Source organism: Alligator sinensis, unplaced genomic scaffold (assembly GCF_000455745.1).
Source record: "Alligator sinensis unplaced genomic scaffold, ASM45574v1 scaffold469_1, whole genome shotgun sequence".
Lineage (NCBI taxonomy): Eukaryota > Metazoa > Chordata > Crocodylia > Alligatoridae > Alligator > Alligator sinensis.
In genome coordinates this window covers 3,706,555-3,707,588 of record NW_005841934.1, presented here as the reverse complement: position 1 = coordinate 3,707,588, position 1,034 = coordinate 3,706,555, and the positions used below count along the sequence as shown (strand labels likewise).

The 1,034-nt window shown below is 70.0% G+C and overlaps 1 protein-coding gene across 1 annotated transcript in view; it reads left to right on the top strand.

Moving 5' to 3' along the window:
- The first annotated feature begins 843 nt into the window (after positions 1-843).
- The window catches only part of DALRD3 (DALR anticodon binding domain containing 3), a 5,723-nt gene continuing 5,532 nt past the window's right edge, over positions 844-1,034 (top strand). The window contains exon 1 of the mRNA XM_014518007.2: positions 844-991. Within this exon, the coding sequence (XP_014373493.1) occupies positions 844-991 (148 nt within the window). The remainder of the gene's footprint in view (positions 992-1,034) is intronic.

The window sequence follows — 1,034 nt, the reverse complement described above, 5'->3', positions numbered from 1 at the left end:
CAGGGGCCGAGCAGCCCTGACCCCAGCTCCCCCCTACCCAGGGTGCTGTGGGGACAGCTCTGGTAAGTCATCGTCCTCGTCCCCCCGTGTCCTCGCTCTGCCTGTCTGCCTGCCCCGCGCACGCTGAGAACGGACTCGCCCGCTCCACCCCGGCGTCCAGGCGCCCCGACGCGCGACAGCGGGCAACGGAATCCCAAAAGCAGCTGTCTTCCGCTCGGCACCTCAGCTGCGCTTGGATTTCGTTCCCTGCTCTCCCGCCCGCGCTCCCCTGCCCAGGGCCACCTCGCCGGGGCCCGGATGCCGGCCAGCCCCCACCCCGCAGGAGCCCCCAGGAGGAGAGGGGGGCTGGCTGAGCCCGGGCTCTTCACCAGCCTCATGCTCCTGCGAGCTAAAGATAGACCCTGGCTTCCTGGGGAGAAACCGCCACACCCCCCCCCCAGCCACAGTGGGGATGTGGCCACCTGCAGCAGACTGGAGCGTGTGGCGGGATCACGCGATGCACTCGTGCTTCCTGCAGCTCCAAGCGCGGCACGGGGTGGGGGACAGACGCTGGGGCAGCTGCCTGTCTGGGAAGGGCCCCGGCCGCCCGGGACGGACCCTGGAGCCGGTGAGGGACAGCCCTCTGGAGAGAGATTGCTTTGGAATGACACGATCACTCCCGCTGAGCGAGACGCCCGACAGCCATCGGGAATATCGTGTCCGTCCAAAGCTCTTTCGGCGCCACCCGGAGCAGAGCGCGCCCACAGACGCTGGGGCAGCTGCCTGTCTGGGAAGGGCCCCGGCCGCCCGGGACGGACCCTGGAGCCGGTGAGGGACAGCCCTCTGGAGAGAGATTGCTTTGGAATGACACGATCACTCCCGCTGAGCGAGACGCCCGACAGCCATCGGGAATATCGTGTCCGTCCAAAGCTCTTTCGGCGCCACCCGGAGCAGAGCGCGCCCACGGGCAGCCCGGCCCGGCCTGCAACCGCCCCTGTCGCGGACGGAGACGGCCCCAGGACGCGCCTGCCTGGCTGATGGGACGGCCTGCCGCC